This window comes from Lycorma delicatula, chromosome 1 (genome assembly GCF_047948215.1).
Source record: "Lycorma delicatula isolate Av1 chromosome 1, ASM4794821v1, whole genome shotgun sequence".
In the NCBI taxonomy this organism is placed as follows: Eukaryota; Metazoa; Arthropoda; class Insecta; order Hemiptera; family Fulgoridae; genus Lycorma; species Lycorma delicatula.
In genome coordinates this window covers 306188313-306211852 of record NC_134455.1, presented here as the reverse complement: position 1 = coordinate 306211852, position 23540 = coordinate 306188313, and the positions used below count along the sequence as shown (strand labels likewise).

Sequence of the window (23540 nt, the reverse complement as noted above, 5' to 3'; positions counted from 1 at the left end):
AAAAAATTGATTAAATCCATTGTTACAATTTCTGGCTCTTCCAAAAAGCAAATTTAAAAGAAAGAGAAAATTAGGGTATGTTTTGATAATTCGAATTAGTTTTATCTATAAAATATAAATTCATTTAAGGATTGTTCTATTTTATAAAAAAAAATATCCTTTATAGAGAAATTCAGGGGAAAATCTCTCATCCACTAAATACTTTTCTTTAAAACCAGTGACGTGACTGGTTCTTTCGTAAATATAAAATATCTTAGAATAATTTTTTAAATTAATTTTCATTTAGTTTTAAATATAAATTAATTTTTAGAAAAATTGAATAATAATTACAATAATATTTTCAATTTACATTTAAACAGAAAAAAATTAACTTGATCCAAACTTTAGATAAATTATTAGAAGAAGAATTATTTAGGGACATTAACCGCCTAGTTTATTTATTTAAAGAGTAGCAAAGTAAAGTATATAACAATTAATCCCTAAAAATTATAATTATTGTATTATTTAACTTTAAATGCAAATTAAAAAAAACAAAGTACACGTTATTCATTTGTATATATATAGTTCTAAACCTTTCGTGAAATTTTAGTGCGTTTTTCTGATGTTTTATTTAATCTTTTATTTTTTTTTTTTAGTTAAAAAATGAGTGAATCTTAAAAAGAATATTTAAAGCAAGTAGTGCAGTGTTGAAGACTTGTAGTAAAAATTCCCTTATGATTTCTGCATTGGCTTCGGAGTTGAACAGCAGTGTAAGTCTCTACAGTTTGAATCATAGTCTGCTGGGGAACTATAGCATCGAATACAACATATCTGAAATACCAGTGTTCCCTAGTTACATCAAGACTACGTCCATGGTATTCTGCATAGTGATATTAGGGATCGGATTAGTTGGAAATATAATGGTTCCTATAGTAATACTAAAAACTAAAGACATGAGAAATTCTACAAATATTTTCCTGATGAATTTAAGCATCGCAGATATCATGGTTCTTCTAGTCTGTACACCCACCGTCCTCGTCGAAATCAATTCCAGACCAGAGACTTGGGTTTTAGGAGAAGAAATGTGTAAGTTTGATGTTTTTTTACATATTTAGGTTGTAAGTTGCATGATAAATGCTTATATAGTAAAACAAGCTTTCTGTATATTTACCCCTGTGAATGATGATCCCTCTAAACCATAATATTATGGAATCAATGCATTTGTAATAATAATTTTTCTTTCGTAAAAATTTCTCTTAATTCAGAAACCAGTTCTGTATAAGAGCAGAGGTTAAAAGTCAAAATATGAAGGGAGAAGTCTGATCCAAAGAAACTTCCAGTCACGTGACTGATTAATTGAGAATTTAGTAAATAGAAGTTTTAAAATATAGCAAATAGAGTATTAAAAAAAAGAAGTTATAACTTTCTTAATATTGTATTTGTAGTAATATTCTACAAATGTTCTTGAACTGGGAGGGCTTGAAATGCAATTATACTAGTTATAAATGTACTAAAACATTACAATACAGGTACGTAGAAATAAAATATGGTATTATAATTAAACATCTAAGAGAAATAATTAGTTTTTTAATTTTTTTTATATAAAACTCTAGGTTTTGTTTATTTGTACGTACGTTTTTTCTTACCACCGTTACAATTACAACGTTTTTAATAATGATAAATAAATTTTATATTAATATTTACCTAAATACTCTAAAAATAAAATTAATCTAAATTCCAATAGGAAATTATTTTATTTAACTAATTTATTCACTTATTACTTAATTTATGTGATCAAGTTTAACATAAAAAATATTATATAGCATAAACGTATGAAAAACCTACTCTAAACATAAAAATCTTGAACAGAGAGCAAATGTACCCATAAACTTACATTATAACATGAAAATAAAGTCAGTAATACATAAAACAAATTTTTAAACTACGAAAATTAAATAAATTACATTTTTTAACTTCTTTTAGATCTCTTAACGTCTGTAAAATTTATTTTACAATCACAAAAGTTTTGGAGAAAATTTCAGAAATATTTCAAAATCCTCTGTTTTATTTTTATTATGCTAAATTTAGGAGGTGAAAAAAATTCAAATAAAATCTCAATTGTTTTATTTTTTTCCTAATAATCATCAGTTAAATATGTTAACACATATTTTGAACAACAGTACTCTTTTCTTTTTTGGTTCTATCAATAAAAATTTACATCAAACTATTTTACAATTCAAATTGTGATGGGGAATTTTTTGAATTATAAAAAAAATATAAATAAATGGTTTTAATAATGCATTTAGATCCACACTAAAAGTTCTAAAAAGCTGTAATTTCATATATTACTTTAATATAGAAACACTACAATAAGGTAACATAGAAAATCCGCTGAGGATAGTTTTTTTGAGAATTACTAACGTAAACGAATATCCACGAAAACGGAAAATTTTATAACATTTAAATTAAATTAAAAGTAGTTATAGCATTTGTACAAACTTATATTAATTAATATTTTTAATTCAGAAACATTTATGCTTTATATCTATACTTTCCGACTGATAATTGTGTACTAATGCATATTATTAGCAATCCTGAAAACATCAGCTGTGCGTCTAGTTTTATTGTATTTAAATATTTTACCAGCCTATTTAATTTTTAAATATGGGCTATTTTTTTATGTTTTTTTTTTTATAATAGCCTACATTTTTAGTTTATAAATATATATATATATATATATATATATATATATATATGTGTGTGTGTATGTGTGTGTGTGTGTGTGTGTGTGTGTGTGTGTGTGTGTGTGTGTGTGTGTGTGTGTGTGTGTGTGTGTGTGTGTGTGTGTGTGTGTGTGTGTGTGTGTGTGTGTGCGTGTGTGTGTGTATGCGCGCGCGTACTATTCTTATTTTTAAAGTAAAAATAATGTTTTATTTAATAATGTCTAGTCTTGTACTCTTGTAAGCCGTCTTACTGAAGAAAAAATTATTGGCTTTCCTTCCTGCAGCTCTTTTATGTACTGTCTTATTGTAATTTGAAACGTTGTATTTCCAAGTTAAATGCATGTATTACTCTGTTTGTTTCCTTTTTACATCATTCAAATTTCAGGGAGAAAAATGCAATATACAGTAAGAAATAATTTATGAATTTTATGCAGTTATTTCATATAACAAGGTTAAATATACTTTTTATTTCATTTATGCACACCAAGTAGCTATTGATTAACTTAGTTATTTAAAAGCTATAGCATTATAAAATTGTTTTTAAATAAAATTTTAGAAAAATATGAAAGTAAAATAAATTTATAAAAATAAGATTTTCTCTAAGCAAGATTATATATGGCAGTATGTGTTCTATTTAAAAAAAGGAATTGAAAAAATCGAGTACACAAACCTGATAATGATAAAGTAATACTGGATTGTAAAATACAAAAAATTAATTAAGTTGTATCCTAAAAAATTCCGTATAGAAATAAATTTATGAATTCAGTAGGATTTAAAAATAAATGTCTTCATAAAAATCATATTTACTTTAAACAGTCAGAGTATGATCTTTCCGTTCAGGCATGAAAAGTAGATCTCTGTTCTTCACGTGACCGTCACTACCTCTAAGTAATGACAAATAATATCGGCATAATAAATTGAAGCGTAGAACCTAACACCTTATAATACTGTCAGTAATAACTTATGTACAGCAATATAATTCAATATTTAAAACAAATATAGAGATTCAATAAATTAAAAATTGTGGTTAATTTTTAGGCTGTTTTTAATTAGTGTTCTTATACTCTAACTAATGAAAAATGAACTAAACAAGAATGATAAAATTTAACGTGTAAGTCAAGTGTTTTTAACAGTCTAAATAATACGTATTTAAATATTAGAGTTAATTTTTTAAACGTAATTTATATCTTTTTATTTTAAATCTTTAGTACCATTTTATTTTTCCGAACTTGAAGAAACTACCAGGAATTTTAAGTTAAATAAAATGTCTGAAAATTATAAATATAATTTTTTTAAAAATAAAATGTTACATAAAAGTCTTTTTTTTGGGAAAAAGACCTGTAGAAGAGATTGAAATATCAGAAATAACACGCTTGTCCTGATGGTAACTGTGAATAACGTCAGCTTTGTTAATCAAAATTTAAAGGCTACCAACATAACAGGAAGAAATATCCCCGTACTAAAATTGGGCTGTAGTTAATAACTTTTTTCTACTACCCATAAATATTTTTAAAAATTTTACTTTTTTTGTATGAAAAAGAAAATTTTTAACTAAAAGTATAAGAAAAGTATGAATCGTGTAATTAACTTCAAGAGGGTGAAAAATTTACTTTCTAATCCAACAATTAAAATACATACGTGTATAAAAATATTTATATTGAAAAATATGCACATTTAAGAACATAAGATTTTTAAAACTAAAAATCAAACTTTTATTTTTTTTTTTAGAAGATTTAAATTAAAAAAAATTCTTATCTTTTTCTTTCTAATGAATTGTTTTTATTACACTATTTCCATTTATTTAATTTATAATAATGGAATCTTAAATATGTATTATAAGGAAACAAGTAAGAAACGCGTTTAATTCCTCACAATATATTTTCACACGACTGCTAAAAAAGGAGTGTATTGTATTTAGTGTATATTTATGTTTGTTCTACCGTAGCAGCCCAACGGCTGAACCGATTTAGATGTATGATCCCGTGTTGGAATCCTTACGTTACCTGGAATGTCATAGGCTATATAAATTTGTATATCGGTATACCCAAGTGATTCAAAAGCAAAGGGAAGTAATCTGGAAACTGTTTCTAGAGCTTAAATAAGGAAAAAAGTTCATAAAAACCTATCTCTGAAAACGCTTTGTTATTGAGTTACGGCTAGCAAAAAATTTCGAGCAGATTTCAGTTTACCGGTAAAATTTCAGTATATTAGGGGTAAACTTAATGTTTTTTAACATGAAAAATCGAATGAATCAGATCCCAAAAATGGATCTACCTTAGTTTTCATGATATCCAAAGTAAAACAGGAAAATTTAATGACGAAAAACATTTTTGAGGTTTGAAGTAACCTAACTTTGTTAAAAAACTAATGTGTAAATTTTATTATCAAAACATGTATGAAATTTATTTTGAGAAAATTGATTTAATAAAGTTCATAAAAAACAAAAAAACAAAAAATCACCTTTTATAAACAACAAACTTAACAAAAAATCTTAGGAATTCAAAAAATTAAAAACAGCTTTTTTTGGTAGGTACAATAAATTTAGAGATCTTTGAAAAATTAAATTATTTTTAATTTACTTTAAAAAAATACATACTGTATTTATACACTAATAATTTATTACAAAACTGCCCAAAAAGGAGTGTAATGTATTTAAGGTGTATGAATATATGTTTGTTTCACCGTAGCAGCTCTACGGCTGAACCGATCTAGGTGTATGATCCCACGTTGGAATCCTTTAACGGAAGTGGCATAGGCTAAAAAACTTAATAATTTAAAAAACTTGAAAACAAAATTATACCATATACAAAATTGTCATCCGTACGCTCTTTAATTATTCTATTACTAATTATTCTGTATTAAAAAAGCAATGTTTGTCAGCGATATTTTTTTTTTGGCAGTCATGTTTTTTAATTTTTAATATTTATCTCCTGTTTTTTATATGATTTAAAAATCAAATTATTTACTGTAATATTTTATTTCTCTAAGGCCTTAGTTAATTTTTTCTTCTATTTCAGTGTTCTTTTTTTTTTAGTTATTAGATTCACTAATATTAAAATTTTTAATTGTTACTTAATATTAAGAAACTTCAAGGTTTTAAACTTAAAAATTACCAACTATATAGAGGCTAAGTCATTTCAGTTTACTAATAGATTATATTTTTTTACGTAAAAGAACAAATTTTGGTGATCGTGATCAGAAAGAGAAATTAACAAGGACGATGTAACCCCTAAGGATAGAACAATCTAATTACCCTTTAAACGAGTGAAGACTAAAAAACAAGCTTCGTTATTGGGGTGCCTCTTTTTAAGAAACAAAGTAGGTTAATGTTAATAGACGGGAGAAATTCACCCAAAGAATTCAACTTCTAATCCCCATGACAACCAAATATTTGCCATCCTTGACACGTGTAATGCTAAAAGGCGACCGACTAAAAAAATAAAATGGAGATTTTCATTTTACATGGTCAATATTTAAACTCGACCTTAGAGAAAATAGCGAATGAGTGAAGACAAACCACAATTATAGAGCTAAATGAGTAGAATGAACTGTAGGTAGGCAGATAAGTAGGTAGAAAGGGTTGCAAAACGAAAGAGGTTCTAACGTTTCCAGGTTATAAAATTAGGATTAGCTAGATTTGATTCTTTTGATTCGCGTAGGCTGATATTAAAAAACTTGATTAAATTTATTTTTTACATGTAGTTTATTATCTGTATAGTCACAACGTGAAATTACAAGCTAAAGAAAAGTTACAATTAAATATAATAACATCATAATATAAGAGGTAGTTTACAGAAGTTCATTTCAGCAAATTATTTTCTACCTTGTTTTTATTTATTTTTTTAACACAGGTTCGTTATAAAGTGATATCAATAAAAAGAAAATAGCTTTATATTCCACTCATATTTAATTTTCATGTTTCTGCGCATAAGTTTATGCTGATAGGTGAGTGTTTATTAAAGAGGAGTTTGTGAATGTATTTGTTTTTCTAAACAAGAAGTTAGTTGTTTACGGCATATATTTAGCAGTATATTCTCATTAATTTTTTTATCCGTTTTATTTTATTATCAGGGGTATTATTTATTTATTTTAATTTTTTTTGTTACACTAATTAGTTACGTACTGAAGCCCATATAATAGATCAGCGGTTTTACTTTACTAGTTAAGCCGATGATATTCTGTAGAAAATGATCGTTAATTAAATCTAACAAATAAATAAGTATCTGTGAATTTTTGAATCTAGTTAAAAATAAATAAAGCTTTGAGGGAAATTAAATCAGAAAAAAATATCGATACTAAGGTTAGTTCGATTTGTACAGTACCAGATCGTTACAGTATCGATCTTTACAGTACCAGAGATCATGGTTGGAAATGTTTAACTATTCAAACTGGAAGTAAATTTTACTTTCCTTATTTACATTTAAAATCTTCTGTGTATCCTCTTGCGATCTTCTGAATAAGAAGATGTTTTATGAATAAAAGATCATAATTGATCTTAATACTAGAACGTATCCTGTATTTTAATACTAGAACGTGTCCTTTTTATTATTGTCTTGCACATGTCACTTAATTTAAGTTAATTTTTGTAACATTTTTAAATTGATAGATATAAAATATTAAAAATTTTACTTAAAAAAAAAAAATAATTAAAAATTTCATTCTTTGATCGTTTCATATTTTTTGAGTGAAAGAAATGTTTGATATTAGTATGGAGTGATTAGAAACGCTTAAATGATCATCCTAATAACTTTTGGGATAGGTTTGTATCCCACTGATTGTATATTGAGTGATAATATAAACTACCATAATTACTGCATTAAATTATTGAGAAACACTCTGGAAGATAGATCACGATATCCAGATTTTTTACTTTTTTTGTTACGAAATTCATTGTGTGATCGCATGATAATGGCCGTCTACATTTAGCAGCTCTGATATTTCGTTTACAGGATAATTAAGATGGAAGATTTTTACTTAACTACTTAACAATTCAGCATTTACTCCAACCAAATCCTAAATACAATTTTTGGATGGAAGCGATTCGTGATGTAAAATAATTGAAAGAACCTATCAAGCACTGAATAAATGGATTGGAAAGGAGTATGATGAAGTTACATTGAAGCTCCTTAATCGCTAAAATAAGTGCGTTATTGTTAGCGGTGGCTAACAATAACGCACTTAACATGTGAAGATGACACACTTGACATGTGCAGATGTCCGCTAAAGTTAACAAAATTAAGTTATTATAGTTAATATATATATATACATATATATATATAAAAGAAGTATATTGTATCCATTTTAAACACTTTTATAATAAAAGAAACTTTACTTTCAAGAGCCTCTTGTATTATAATTAATAAATATGTAATCAGTTATTAATTATTCTTTTACAAGTTTATAATTTGTATAGGAATCCACTTAATGAAACTTTTCTGTAATGAGAACGGAACGAAAGATAAAAAATTTAAATGCATCTGATTATTTGATAGACGAAATAACCAGATCAGTAATTTTAATAGATATCCATTGTAATGATTTTACTCAAAAAATAAAAAATATACTTGTGTATGTGTGTCTGTGTATATATATATATATATATATATATATATATATATATATATATATATATAAACTAAACTAACCCGCCGAGTTAGTCTAGTGTCTAAACTTGTCATGGCAAAATCAACTGATTTTCGTTCGAAGTCGAGTGTTCTAAGGTTCGAATCCTTGTAAATGTTGTTGCTTTTATATTGATTTGAATGTTAGACTGGATACTGGTGTTCTTTGGTGATTAGGTTTCAATTAACCACACGTCTCAGGAGTGGTCGATCTGAGTCTGTTCCAGACTGCATGTTTATAGGCGGTACATTTACAACATTTACACTTAAATGCACTACATATGCAGCTACGACAGGCCTGGCAAATCGGTAGCAAATCAGAGACGGCAGTAGCTGGAAAACTGGTTGGACATATATATAAATGTCATTAAATATATGTCATATACATAAGTGTCATTAAATGTGAGTTATTTAAAAAGTAAACATTTAGTTCATATGTAAAAAGTAATAAAAAATCCATATGTCATGAATAGTTTTGAATTAAAACAATGTAATTTAATTTCAATTTATTTCACTATATATGCTATTTGATTTTTTTTTCAATATATATGTTACAGGAAATCATATTTATTTCTTAATTACTAACTATATAACGTAATTGCATCAGACATATTTTTCATCGAAATCGATATAAACTTTATGAACAGAACAGTCTGAAATAATGTAAATATATATATGATACAGTTCAGGTAATAACCTTATAGTATTAATGTTGATAAAAGTGGAACAGGACATTTGCCAAAGCGCGAAAACTATTCCAGCTCGCTGCCATTCATTCATCGCATGAAGCATAAATAGCCTACATCCGATTCATCTTGCCACAGCCGATTTGCAACATAAAGAACCGGAGCGTGCTTTTGCAAAGAAGAAACCGCTTCCGGTCTTACATTATTCCACAGTCATGATTTCGTTTTTGTAGGGTCATGTTAAAGAAGAAAGAATGTTTTGATTATACGGAGAAAGGAAAAAGACAAACTTATTCCAAATTCTCGAATACGCTAAAGAATTCTTTCTTTTGAAATCCTTTATTTCTTGTTTTCAATTCCTTCTTTGTTTAATAGATGCATGTGTATGTTTGTGTTTATGGGGAGTTTATTGTGTGTTTATATATATTTTTTTCTTGGCGTTGTATGTAAGTATAAACAGATACGTGAATGGAAATGGTTTAATAACGTTACTATGCAAAAAGTCGTGTCATTGTCAAACACAATAATGCAAATACTGCAATTCAGATAAATTTACGCATATGAATGTTCTCACACGCACACACCACAAACTAAAGTTGAACAATAGTTTCATATATTATACTTCTATTGTAGTTTAAGGAAGCGTAAAAACACAAAACTTATTTACCATAGCTTCTTTCTGTCTTATTTTCTGCAGCTTTTTTAAAATATGTGTATATTTTCAATAATAGAGACAATTAATGTATTTTTTTCTAGATAAAACGAATGCCGTAATTTATTGCTAACATTATTTGTAGCAATTTCATAACGGTTGTGATGTACGTAAAACCGAGGTAAAAGTGGTATTAATTAGAGTTACTTTCTCTGATAGCAATGATTATCAATTATACAGCCAATTCGTATGATGAACAGAGTCAAAAATTTAGTTGTAGAGCTAAATATCTCCAGGAAATTTGCGGTCTTGGCTTAGCGATATACGACTCTGTATTTCACTTACAGAGAAGAAAATAGCGGAAAAACACTTTATTCTTTAATTACTTTAGTCTGGAATCATAATTCTTTCTTGGGGATGGCAATACGAGTTTCAGTAATCGCGTATATTTCTTGTCAAGTTGTCTGTCTACTAACATACGGCACCTAACATAAATTTTAATTTTGTGTTTAAACGAATCCAATTTTTAGACGTACGTCCTATTCAACAATTTTTTTATTTTATATTCAAAAAAGAAAAGTAATTTTTAAAATTTATAATGAAAATACGAAAATAAATGACATAATACGAAAATGCACTAAAGATATTTTTAATTCATAAAATTTTATATAAAATAAACAATTTTGTTTTTTTTTGTTTTCAATAATCAGACATGATTAACCAAAAAAAGATCAGCATCTAAAAACAAAAAAAATTACTTAATTTTATTTTAGGGATCTTTAGTCATTTGACTGGTTTGATGCACTTCTCAATTCCTTACTTTTCTGAACCAGTGTTTTAGTATAAAATACTATACTAACATGTAATGACATTTTAAGCATTCAGTTATCATATTTATATATTTTTCCATTTTTTTCATCTCTTATTGATTTTAGAACCAAATTTACTAATCCTAGATCCTAAATATACTGCTGATGAAATTTTTATTTTATTTTTTTACAAGATTCTTCTCCAAACCTTTCTACTCTTCAGTTTTCTTTAAAATCTCTTTATTTTGTTCTCGAAAAAGCTTCATTTACAGTATCTTCCTGTAATATTTACATCTTCAAAACCTTTGTTGTATGTGGTTTTAAACTTCCATTTTATGCTGTCATAACTTGCACATATTTTTACGTTTTTTTTTTTAAATTAAAAAATCGATTTCTGATACTAACAGATTTCTTTTCTGTTCCTTTTTAGTAAAAGTTTACTTTTGATGTTTCCTTTACTTCGTCAATCTTTGTAATTTTACTTACGTAAAAATTATGCAAATTCTAGTGTATTGCGTTCTATTTTAGTATTTGATTTCTGATTATGTAACTTTGTATCATTTCGTGGAATAGTTTTCTTTTGTTTACATCTAAAATGAATTTCTTCTTCCAGTAATAAATCTAAATCACTTTTTTAACTCATTGCTAGTTTCATCAAAAGCTACAATATCATCAACGAGTTTTACATTGCTATTTATTGTATTGAGACTGTTACTCTGATGTCAAAATTTTCTTTTATTAATATTTTTTTATATTTTTAATAAGCAATAAAGAGACAGGTTGTATCCTTATCTCATTTGTCTTCTTTCTTTATTGCTGCTTTTCTCTCCTTATTTTCTACTCTTATTATATCTACTGATTCTTAGATTATTGCAATTACTATATATTACTCATCTTTCTCTATATGTTAATCTTAGTTTTCTGACTCTTACAAAGTCTTCAATTTTATTTTAATTACTGAAAGCTTTTAGAAGATATAAAAATACAAGAATAACTTCGATTTTCTTCAATCTACTTCTAAAATTAATTAAGGGTTATAATTGCTTTTCGTTTTCATGTAAATTAGTATTGACTTTCTAACACACCTTTTTCTTCTTGATTTATGTTTTTATAAGTTATCCCGGTAAATAACTTTAAATCATACGATTTTAAACTTATAGTTCTGTAGTTTTCAGGTGTATCTATTCTTGATTTCCTTAGTTATGCAAAAAAAATGTTTTTGTTGAAGTCGAGGGTACTTTCTCATAAGTGTTTTGCATATTTTTCTACTTCTTCCAAACTGAATAGTAATTGAAAGGGTGTAACGTCAATTTCTAGTTGTTCATTTTCTTTGACGCTTAAAAAGATCTGTCAAACACAGACCGCAATGTGAAGTCTTCTCTAAAATTATAATTAATTATTTTTCTCGTCATAATATTAATTAATATAAGTGTATAAAAGAAATATCATTTATTTCGAAATCATTTATTTTTACAATCATTTCTTGAATTGTGAAAAACATCTTATTATTTGTTTTACAAGAAATTGCAAAAACTAAAAAAAAAAATCACAAATATATTTGATTTTATTGTGGAAATAAAAATTTGCTTGTAAGAATACATTCCCAACCAAAATTTTTTTTATCTTTTCATATTATTGATATTTTAAACAAAATTTATTTACAAAAATTTATTCGTTTGTTTTTTCATTCAGGTAAATTTTTGTTTAAATTTTGTAATATCTAATTAAAATTAATAATAGATTTTGCTGTGTACTAGTTTGATTATTGTAATATTTAATACCTATTTTATATACAAAAATAAATATTTGGTGCTCTTAAAATATAAAGCTAGATTAAAATATATTAGTTGATAAAGCAACTGTTTTAATAAAACTGTTCAAGATCATTCATTGCATATCGAATATTAAATACAAATGAAAGAATTTTATTCATAATGTATAACAATTATGTTTTTCTTAAATTTCAAGAAATAATAATAATAATAATAATAATAATAATAATAATAATAATAATAATAATATTATTATTATTATTATTCAAAAAGAATTTCAAGGGAAAATTATTTAAATATCGTGCTTGTTTCCTGAAATATAATTTATAGTAATATTTATAATGTCATACAGATTTGTAAAGCGAATTATTTTAATGAAGTGTATTTCGTTAAGAAATTATTACCTTTACAGCTAACATAAATTTCTAAAAATTACATTAAATTCAAATTCAGCGACTACATTTTAATACAAATTGTCGTTCATGTTCTACTTTATTCTGTTTAAGAACACTACTATTTTTTCTTTAGTCACTAATTACAATACTACTACGAAATAAAAATTCAGAAAGAAAAATTAGCGGACGACTTATTACTTGAAGATTAGAATTTATTGATTCGGCGCAGGCGTTGTTATAAAGGTGTTGGTGTTTCTGCAGGGTATAAATGAATTCAGTGTTGTAATAGTCATATTTTTTTGGAGGTTAATTTACTAAGTATTTCTAACAAGCCGAGAAGAATCCTTTGAAATCGTTATTTCTATTGAGATGAATAACTAACTATTTCTTTGTAAATGCATAAAAAACTGACGGTTTAAAAACTAACAAATTCATTCTGATTATAGAGATATAACTTGTGTGAATTTTTTTGTTTTTTAAAAATTATTTTAAGAAACTAAAGATAATAATTCCGATTTAGAAAAGTGTTGAAATAAACAATTTTACATATTTTTTGTTTTTGCTAAATTCTTTTATTTACAATCTGCTTTACACCTTTCAATCTTGTTTACTGCTTTTATAGTGAAGCTGTCAGAATATAACTTGAAAGAGGATCATCCAATGATAATCCTAAGGTACAAAATCAATTAATATGATAAATACAAGAATACTAGTAACTATGAAATAACATAATTTTGGTAGTGCCTTTGAAGATAGTTATATGACATTACTCGATTAATCAAGCCGGATACGTAAATAGAACAAAATAAATAAAACAAAACTTTAAATAGAACAATAAATGAATTATTAACTCTAAAGTAACCATAGACAGAGAATAAACGTGAGCACACATAAATTTGAATAATACAAAATAAAACAAAAATAATTACAAAAACTGTTACCTTCAACAAACATAACATCATAAGGTCCATCAATCAGATCGAGCACATCTTTTCAGTCTTTTCAGCCTCCCAACGACCTAACTTTTGTGTAGTAAATTCAAAGCTAGATGAATAGATACTTCTCCAGCCTGGACACATATCTTAAACTAGGTGTTCAACTTGTCGAACGTATGGAATGCTTACGTAATCGTGGATCTCAGTATTCCTCGCGAACCACGGCGATTGTGTTGTGTTCCAAAGTATTTTATTCTGGAACCGTTGAATGATCTTCACATAACTGTTACTGATTGTGCCGCAGAGTTAAATTCCGTAAGTCCATACCGGCTTCAAAAAAACCTTGTAAAGCAAAATCTTGTTGGATACTTTTTGTAAACAACAAGATTCAAATCAAGATCTTTTTAAACTTAATGTCAAGCAACTTCCTTTTCTCTCTTACATGATTTCTCCAAGTTAAATAGCGACCTAGGTAAAAACCCGATACTTTAACTTACTGGCATGAGGTATTTTGGCATCCTTTAAATTAACTTATGGACAATCTTTTTTTCTCATTGCGAACGTTACGTGGCTGGAATTTGTCGGATTTACTCTCCATTTACGCTGCCAAACACTGATGGTATCCAGTGCAGATTATAATCTCTACGAGACTATATTCGAGCTATCGTCAACCGCCTAGATAGCCCTGTCACCTACATATACCCCAACTGTGACAATGTCTGGATTAGATAAATCAGCAGTGTAGACCAGGAACAGAACCGGTTCCAGAAATGAGCCTTGCAAAACTCCTAAGTTATTGTCGAAAAATTTAGACATCTTTTGATTGTAATTAACTCGTGAGAAGCGACCATCCAGATAGCCGCATAGGATTAAATAATATGGTTGTGGTAGGCACGATTTTAATTCTAAAAGAAGACCAGGTAACCACACTTTGTCAAATGCTTGTTCTAGGTCCAAAAAGAACGCTGAACAATACTTTTTCTCTTCTAGACACCTGACGAAAACACTAGTGGACTTCTTCCACTATGGAATATATAGCTTCTTCTTCTATAGGTTTTTTTTACTGTTGTTTGACCACTTGAAAAGCTGAAACGATAGTCGGGTAACACGCCTTCACTTTCTAACACTGGCCATAATCTGCGCAGGAATAGTTTCTCAAACATTTTGGATAGATTTTGTAGTAGACTTATAGTCCTACACGCAGATACTTCCTGCGAAGGTTTTCCAGGTTTCACGTTCATTGTTATTTGTAATATTTTCCATTTTAATGAGTAGTGAGTTGACTAAGGATTGCATTAAATAGTTCCTGTATGTAACAAGTAGCTCTAGACGGTAGTGAGAGATCTTATGCATAATGCAGTCAATCCCTGGAGCCTTTCGTAAGTTCTCAATCCTCTTCACTTGTGTTATCTCGACCTTCGAAAAGTGCCTCAAAGGGCGCATAAAGGAATCGGGCTATTAAGAACTCACTAATTTCCTCTTCGTTACCTTCTTGGATCTCATACGGCTGAAACAACTTGCCTAAGCGCTTAGCCAACAACTTTTTGCTGTGACTACAGGCCAATTTTACATATTATTTAAAATTCCTTTTTTTATTTATTTTTAACTTTTTTCTAAAACAGATAAAGAACGTACATTTTAATTTCACTTAAAATATGTATTTTATATCTTAACCATATCAAAATTTAAAAATGTCTATACCCGTAAAATTATAGTTATACTATTTTTTCAGCCGATCAAATTTTGGGAAAATTAATAATAAAATTGCTAATAATAACAATAATAATAAAAATGAAAATATCTTTTGAATACATTTTCATGTTTATTAATGTTTTTATGTCTTTATGTCTTAATGGTTTTTTTTTAATAGTTCTATCTATAATCGCATCAAAAATTAAAGTCATTAGCGGCTTATCAGTTTAATGTAACTGAACCGGTAAATGTGTAGTCTTGAACAAACTCAGGCTGACCAATTCTCAGACGTGCGGTTAACTGTAACCCCACCATCAAAGAAACTGATTTAGTATTCAAATCCGAACAAAAGCAACTAACTTTATTAGGATTTGAATCTGAGAACTTCGAGACGAGTTTACCACTAGACCAACCTCAAGGATTAAAAAAATCTTATTTTTATTGTTTTCAGGAAATTGAAAAAGTATTAAAAAAAAACTTAAATCCCCAATTTTTCTGATGTAATCAAGGAAATAAAAGGATTGTTTGAACAAAATAAGTATTTAATTAAAATTCTGATATTGTTTGAATTTGTTTCCTTAATATGTAGTTTCATCCTTACATTTTCATGTGTATATTTGGGACACAAACACGCGTGACTTTTATATGTTCTAATATTAAGAAGAAGGAATATCATTGATCCTTTCATCTGAATTTTATGGAAATGCAAATGAAAAGAATCAAAAAGTGGGAAGAAAAAAAATAATAGAAGCGAAACCAACAAAAATTAATTTAGGAAAATTAAGAAAATAGCTGTCAAACTATTACTTCTACGAGATTTCTAAAAAAATTTTATTACTTCAACTTCTTTAAAAGTTTCTGGAAAGTTGAAGAGTGTGATAAGCCGAATAAGTTGTATGAAAATCACATTTATGAATCCTATTTTTTAAAAAATACTTGTCGAAATGAACATGGATGGTTCATTGTTACACTCCCACGTAAACTGGTGATGTAGCTTGATAATTATCTAAATATTGCGAAACAAAAATTTTTAGATTTAGAAAACTAGCTAAATCGAAACCCTTCTCGCAAAACGAAATACACTAAAACAAAGTAAACCGACTTCATACATTAATATTTAAAACCATGTCTGAACTCAACTTACATGAATGGTTAATAACAGAGCCAAATTTATTTTACTAACTACATCATCTGGAACTTATGAGATCAAGCTAAATAATCTAACATGGGAGTTGTTTTTGATGGATCTGCCGAATTTTTAAACGACTTGTCTCTTATTGGTACATTACATATCAGCCCTATTGTCCAACAATATTTCTCTTCGATAATCCTTACATTCAGGTTACATAGTAATGTTATTACAGCTGACGTAGAGAAAATGTTTAGACAAATTTTGTTCATCTCAGAAAATAGTAATCTGTAAAGGATCTTATGGCGAGATCCCGTTGAAGACGAAATAAAATACTAGCGTTCAGAACTGTAATTTAGGGTAAAAATAGTGCATCTTTCCTAGCTACTAGGCATCCTATTCAAATTTCAAAGGATAACAAAGATAATTTCCCTCATGTAAAACTATATAAAATGACTTCTATGTCGACGACCTTATAACAGGATGTAGCAATTTAAACGTATTAAGGAGTTTAAAGTTAGAAATAACTTATTTTGTTAAATCAATATGGATTTCTACTATTCAAATGATACACTAATATTTCAAATATGATACCATCAAATGATAACTATTACATTTTATTAAGTACAGATGAGAACATACGCACGTTAAGTGAATTATGGAACAATAGTTCAGACAAATGGACAGTCCAATTTACTAAACAGTCAGGTTATGTATTAACCAAGAGAAATATTCTATTTATTATTGCTGGTATTTATGATCCTTTGGGTTTGGTTAGACATATAGTACTCTTATGTAAACACTTCAAGGAACAATTGTGGGAAATTTAATGTCATTGGGATGACATCTTACCTGATAATTTATCATCACTATGAAATTATATATAAAGACTTAAGTTCAGCTAACAATATTATTATTTATAGAGCATTTAAGAAAAATATTACCATCATTTCTTTTCAAACATGACTTTGCTGATGCATCATTAAAGAGCTATGTTAAGTGTATATACTTGTATGTCGGAATTATTTATTCCTATGAAGAATTTTCGTCTAATATTCACTGTTTAAAACTAGAATATAACCACTCAAACAAATTTCACTATCAAGATTGAAATTATGCGCTTGTTTGCTATTAACCCGTTTAGCTAATCAAGTAATTACGTTCTTAAATACTCACATAAATGAAATTTATTTATATACAGATTCTATGATAGCACTTTACTGGATTCACAGTGAATCTTCAAGGTGGAAGGTATTTATTTCCAATCGAGTTTCAGAAATACAACAGTTTAATTTTAATGCCAAATAGAATCGCATTAATTCATCCGACAATGCTGCTGATATTCTGTCTACAGGTTGTCTTTCTGAAAAACTGTAAAAATCGAATTTTTAGTGACACCGACCTCGTTGCTTATGTCAATACCCAATAGTTTTTTCTGATAACAACAACTTCTTGTGTAATGAATTTATTCTATCACCTGATTGTGATTTTGAGAAAAGTAAAGATACATAACTCTCGTTTACTACCACATTCTTTTAAAATCTTTTTGAAAATATTTCGTCACTTTCTAAATTAATTCGAACATTTAATCATAAAGTTAATCCGGGTTCCTCTGAAACAATAATTGGCACGTTAACTACTAAAGAATTAAATGTTAAACTTAATGTTTTCATACGACTTTCACAACTGAGATATTTTAGATTAGAAATCAATGACACACAAAATGATCATCAAATTAATAAACAAAGTAAATTATTTTCTCTCGATCCATTTGTAGAGTATTCTGACATGTTACATGTTGGTGGTTCCCTTCAGAACTCCAACTTATAACAATAAACATGAAATTATCCTACTGCCTAGCGCATACCTAACGAAATTAATAATCGAAAACGAAAATTTATGTCTTTTATATGGAGCTATTCAATTATATCACAATTTACTTGAAAAATATTAGATACGCAGAGGGAGAGTTATTATACGATGCATTATTCAAAGGTGTTTGAAATGTTTTCGCTTTGGTGGAAAAAGTTTAAACCAACAACTTGCTCAATTGCCAGCTGTACGAATCACTCCTTCTAAATCTTTCTCTTGTTGCGCAGTCAACTATGATGGCCCATTGGTGAAGCGTCATGGCGAGCAGAGATTTAAACTACATCAAAGGCTTATAAATGTATATTTACACGGCTTTCAACTAATACATTTAGAATTAGTTTCGGATTTAACTGCGGAGGCTTTCATCGCAACACTGAGAAGATTTATTTCACGAGGTAGTAATCCAAAACAAATATTTTCTGAAAACGGAACAAATTTCAAGACGGCAAAATAATATTTTATATGGATTATTTATTATTTTCGAAATTCACTACTTCGCAAGAACAGATTGCTCATTTATCCAGCCTTCAACCTCACACTTTGGCGGATTATGGGAAAGCGGAATAAGGAGAGTTTAACATCATCTTTGTCGTGTCATAGGACAAAACGTTCCTAATTTCGAGGAAGACTTACTGTACTCACACAAATTGAAGCTATCTTAAATTCCTGCCCACTATATTTTCTGATTTAAGGGAACCACAACCACTGACTCTTATTGGATCTGCTCTACAATCCGTATTGGATTTTTATTGGATCTGACTACAATTCCTTATATCGCTCAAACTTCTGTTATTCGATTAGGGTGTTGAAAATTAATTAAAAAAATTACGCAATCTATACGAAATATTTGGTCTAAGGATTACTTACGTCAGTTACAACAACGTAATAAATGGCAAACTATTAATAAAAACTTATACGAAGGAGATTTAGTTTTAATACTAAACGAAAACACTGTTGTCTTACAATGGAAATATGGCCTGATAACAAAAACGTTTATGGGATCAAACAACCTAATAAGTGTTGTAGATGTAAAAACCACAAATAGAATAATTTGTGGGCCAATAAACAAATTATGCTTGTTACCAAAAATCGTGATATCTGTTTAACACGCTAATTCTAATATAAGTTTACTTACCCGTTGCAGATACTCAACTTTACAAGACAAGCATCACATATCGGTCCATTTTGCATTGTATCTTCTGGTCTCTGTCAAGCGATTTACTTATTGGGAAGTTTTGCCATCTCTTATGCAACTTTCCTAAATAAGAAATCCGTCCAGACAATGTATATACAAAGTAGTATTTTTGAATCTCTTTCTATGAAATAAAAAAAAAATTATAATAAAAATAGCTGTAACATTATCTTTCATAAACTGATAAACATGTTTTTCGAATGTAACCTAACAAAATTTACTATTTATACTTTTCAAGTAGTAAATTTAAATTTACTATTTTTCCTCTATTTTTTCTTTTTACTTAATTACCTTTGTTATTACATTACTGCTTCTGTAGTCGTATATAGTACATGTAAGTAATTAAAAATTTCTTTGAAAAAAGAATGGAGAAATTTTTATGAAAGTATGTTGAATTTGTTTCTTGTAAATCAAGCTCAAATAAAAAGGAAGAAAAACAGTGTAGAAGTCACTAAAATTAAATATATTACTTCTAATAAAATTTACATACCGAAAGATTAACCAGAATTTTTTAAACACTTTTTTAACATTTAAAAATATATACATTTTTTTCTTTTTTATGATAATAAAAATTGGAACTAGAATTTAATAACCTTTTCAAATTTATTATATGTAAATGTTAATAAATGTAACTTAAAAGAGAAGTGTTTTAAGATTGTTATTTTTGATACGATTAACTATAAATTACTACTACACATATCCCTGTAAAACATTTTTATATTTTATTTTAAAAAAAAGCATCTTGATCACAACTATCCTCCTTAAAAGGATCTGACAGTATTCTATCATAGCACAGAAATATACGGAAAATTTTAAAGTAGAAAGAAACTAATAACATTACTATATTTTCTTAATAAATTTGATCCTTTTTTTTATAAGCGCTCTTTAAATATTTATTTTATAATTATTATTATATCAAGTTTCCTTTAAAATATTATCGTAATGTGCTATTTAAAGAACAAACAACCACACCAAGACTTTGTCTCTTTTATAAAAACAATAAACTGTGCAATAAATTTTATTTATTGTTTCTTTCAGTAATAATAATAGACTATATTTCAATACATTAGTTTTATATCGAGTATCCGCTTCCTTTCTTTTGAAATAATTTACAATATGATAAGAAATTAGAACACCTTTAAATTCATTAATCACCAGCTTTTTTACCTTTATCAACATCCGGCTTTGTTAATTGTATTAAGAAACGTTATTTACTCAAGCGTTAAGTTTTTCCTGGTTCTATGAACAAGAACAACATTTTTAAAGTTAAATTTCTACGTACAATTTATGAAAATAGATTTAGCTATTTAATAATATTCGATTTTGCATAATAATAAAAATTAAATTTATTAGTTACCAGTAATTGTACAGAAAATGCGTAATTATCAGAATGCTTTTAGACAAACCATAAACTTCGTATAACTGTAATTTATGAATAAAAAAATAAATACATTAATAACATTACATTTAAAAATTTACATTAGGATGATGATAATTAGGGATTAATGGAAAAAATTACGAAAAGTTTAGACTTATAGTAATAATTTCTGAAGAACACTTTAAAAACCGATCTAGTGACCAAGTATCTAGGATTTCACTTTTGAATCCGATCTGCCGAACAACATATTTTGAACGTCGTAACTGAACTCATAAGAAGATAAAGAGACTGTTATGACCAGTGTTTTGCAAGATGATACATATAAGAAAATGACACACATTCTGTCACCAAATATATTTTTTCTTATTCGTTCTACATAAATACTCGTTACTCTGGGTGAAAGCATTAATTTTCCACAATGTAAATTACATTTATTTTTTTACAAAAAGGAATTTATATTAAAAAATGGAAAAAAATTTATAAGATGCATTTATTAGTTATTAATTAATTTATTTTTATTAATACTGATATAATTTCACTTAAGAATTATATATATATATATATATATATATATATATATATACTAACAAACCGGGCATATTATTAATAATTGGATAAGTATGAAACAAATGTACCTATATTAAAAAAAAAATATCAGAAATAACATATCAGCTAGGCATTCAATGATTGCAGTTAATACAAATTAGTTTTCGGATCATCTTATCACCAACTCACGAAGATGTTTCTTCGATCTCACAGCAATCGATATTTTCTTACTGAGCTATTTGCAGAGTAAGACATTCATCTCAAACAGTAACTCACTGAAATGTTGACGTACTTAAAGAAAAACTTCGACGTGAAGTTACAATTCTTGAGACTACGTTACATCTGTAACGAAAAAAATTAAAATTTGACTTGTATAATGTATGAATGTAAAAATACTGGCCATCTTCACGAAGTAGAAATTGGAATGTTTTAAAGTATAATTAAATGCTATTAAATAATTTTTCCAGTAAAAATAACTAGGGAGCTATTCCCCTTGGCCTCTTCCTGGCCATCACCTGGAGAACCAATGTTCGCTCACATCTTAACTCAGAGTAAAGAAAAAAATTTGCGGGAGGACACATTAAGTGTGACTTGATTCTCTGATTGATTTAAGCCACTGGTCGTTTCGGTAGATCAATTAGGTTTTAAGTTATTGTAATTTTCGTGTTTACCAGAATTTTCTTATGATCTATATAAAAAAAGACAATCTTCATTTTGTGCGAGCTCTAATAACTCAAGAACTACTTAAACGAATTCTCAGAATATTTCATAATTTATTATTATTTGTCTCGGAAGTGGTTACATGTTATTAGGTCCATAATATTTAATAAATAGTAATATTTAATACATAATATTTAATCATATAATAACTGTCTGAAGGAGTCGATATTGACATAGACAACGAGGGATATAGACAATAACAATTAATATAGACGATACCTCTCGATTCAGACTATACAACACTAAATTTAATAAAAGAAGTTTTAGGATATTTATAATGTTTTGTTAATTTTATAATTTATTTGAGTGATTTAAGCCATTGATCGTTCCAATATATCAATTAGATCTCAAGTTATTGCAATTTTTGTGTTTTCAAGACTTTTCTTACCATTTTTTAATATAGGGAGGATTAATTTCTAAATTTATAAATAAAGATATTATTAAATTTTTAATTTCGCTTGTCTTGTAACCGATAATAAGGCTTCGACTACACTGGATAGATTTGAGAAGCTAGTGAGTAACGTTGATGTCTTGCTTCAAGAGATTGGGAACCTCCTGGGTCTGTTGACGAAGGTGATTTTTAACTATGTTGATCAAGAATTACTTGAAACTCGCTGTGTGGAACATCAATGGTGTAATGAGTCGCAATGAAGACGCTGATCTGCGAGCTGCTAGATGTTCTTATTTCGGGAACCAATTTTACAGATAGGAACTATTTGAGAATTAGGGGTTGTTCAGTATACATAAACAACCACTCTGATGAAAGGGCGCATGGGAGTACTGCGATTGTGTAAAGGAATGGGCTACGACATAGTCAACTACCTCCGTTCAGCACCGTCCACATTCAGGCGACCTTGATTGTGATCTTGAACTTGTTAGGGCTTCTAAAGCTATGAAAAATCTACTATCCCCTTCGTCACGCCATTACCAGTGACATATTTTGTGAGTATTTTGGCATGAAGGAGGCGGCATATCGCTCTACTATGTTCGAGGTGGATGGAATACAACTAGGTACAGACTATCCCAGGGAGGTTATGGTCTTGGTTAGAAAAAAGAGATCGTTTAGAAGAAGACAGCAGCTGTTGGGAGACCTGAGTGCAGGACGGCGATGAACAGGGCGGCTCGTAGAAGTACTATTGCAAGTGATCAAGAATGAGTCCCTCAAGGAGAATGTTGAGAGTCTATCTTCTCTGAGGAGGGACGATCATTTTTTTTGGAGGGTGACGAGGAATTTCAAGAGGTCGGAAATCACTTTCCCCCGTTGAAGACTGCTGATGGATGGGCCTGTGACAATAGCCAAAAGGCCGAGTTGTTTGCTGAGCACTTAGGGAAGGTGTTTCGGCATGAGATGCACGGTGGTATCGAAGAGGAAGTTAGTGAATTTTTAAGTAGCCCGATTACTTTATGTTTTCCTCTGAGGCTCATTTCGAAGGTGATAG

The 23540-nt window shown here is 28.1% G+C and overlaps 1 protein-coding gene across 1 annotated transcript in view; it reads left to right on the top strand.

The window, feature by feature from the left end:
• The window catches only part of LOC142318339 (growth hormone secretagogue receptor type 1-like), a 662019-nt gene that overhangs the window by 235592 nt on the left and 402887 nt on the right, over positions 1-23540 (top strand). Inside the window, exon 3 of the mRNA XM_075354924.1 lies at positions 636-1065. Within this exon, the coding sequence (XP_075211039.1) occupies positions 714-1065 (352 nt within the window). The 5' untranslated portion in view covers positions 636-713. The remainder of the gene's footprint in view (positions 1-635; positions 1066-23540) is intronic.